General features: G+C 72.7%; 1 protein-coding gene across 1 annotated transcript in view; it reads left to right on the top strand.

The window, feature by feature from the left end:
* MAPT (microtubule associated protein tau) overlaps positions 1 to 568 on the top strand; it is a 60,879-nt gene that overhangs the window by 34,586 nt on the left and 25,725 nt on the right. Inside the window, exon 13 of the mRNA XM_027775990.1 lies at positions 13 to 326. Within this exon, the coding sequence (XP_027631791.1) occupies positions 13 to 326 (314 nt within the window). The remainder of the gene's footprint in view (positions 1 to 12; positions 327 to 568) is intronic.

The following is a 568-nucleotide window of genomic DNA, read 5'->3' as shown; positions in this document are numbered from 1 at the left end:
GCCCCCCCCGAGACCCGGAGCCCCCAGCGGGGGGGCGGGAAGGTAAGGGCCGGGCCGCGGGTCGAGGGGTGGGGCTGCCGGCTCCGCCCAAGCGCGCACCAGCCCCGCGCCCCCTTCTCCGGGAGGAGACTGGCCTGGGGTTCCACCCTTCCCTTTGCGAGGTCTCCGCCAAGCTCAGTGCCCTGCTGCGGGAGAGCGGGTCCAGCGGGCCTTTCCCCTGCGCCCTGGGCGCTGGCAGGTTGCAGGGCTCGGGCGGCGGCCGCAGCGCCTCGGCTCCTGGCCCCGACGTGGCGCCCCCTGCAGGCCGCACCTCCGCAGCTGCTGGGGTCGGCTTGGGTTAGACCTTTAGACCTCAGCCCCCGGGAACTCGGGGGTTCCATTACGAACCGACTTTTCCCGGGCGAGCATTCATATTTTTGGGTTCCTAAAGGTGAGCTTCCGAGGCCCGCGTGGAGGCGGACGGGGACTCCGGGGCCCCTTCCTGCTCCCCTTTGCCGCTGTGCCCTGAGTTTGTCGGGCTGCACACGGGACCGCAGCGCGATAACCGGCTCCGCGCCGCGGCGGCCCG

This window comes from Tupaia chinensis, unplaced genomic scaffold (assembly GCF_000334495.1).
Source record: "Tupaia chinensis unplaced genomic scaffold, TupChi_1.0 Scaffold000624_1, whole genome shotgun sequence".
Taxonomy (NCBI): Eukaryota; Metazoa; Chordata; class Mammalia; order Scandentia; family Tupaiidae; genus Tupaia; species Tupaia belangeri.
This window is presented reverse-complemented; position numbering and strand designations above follow the sequence as displayed.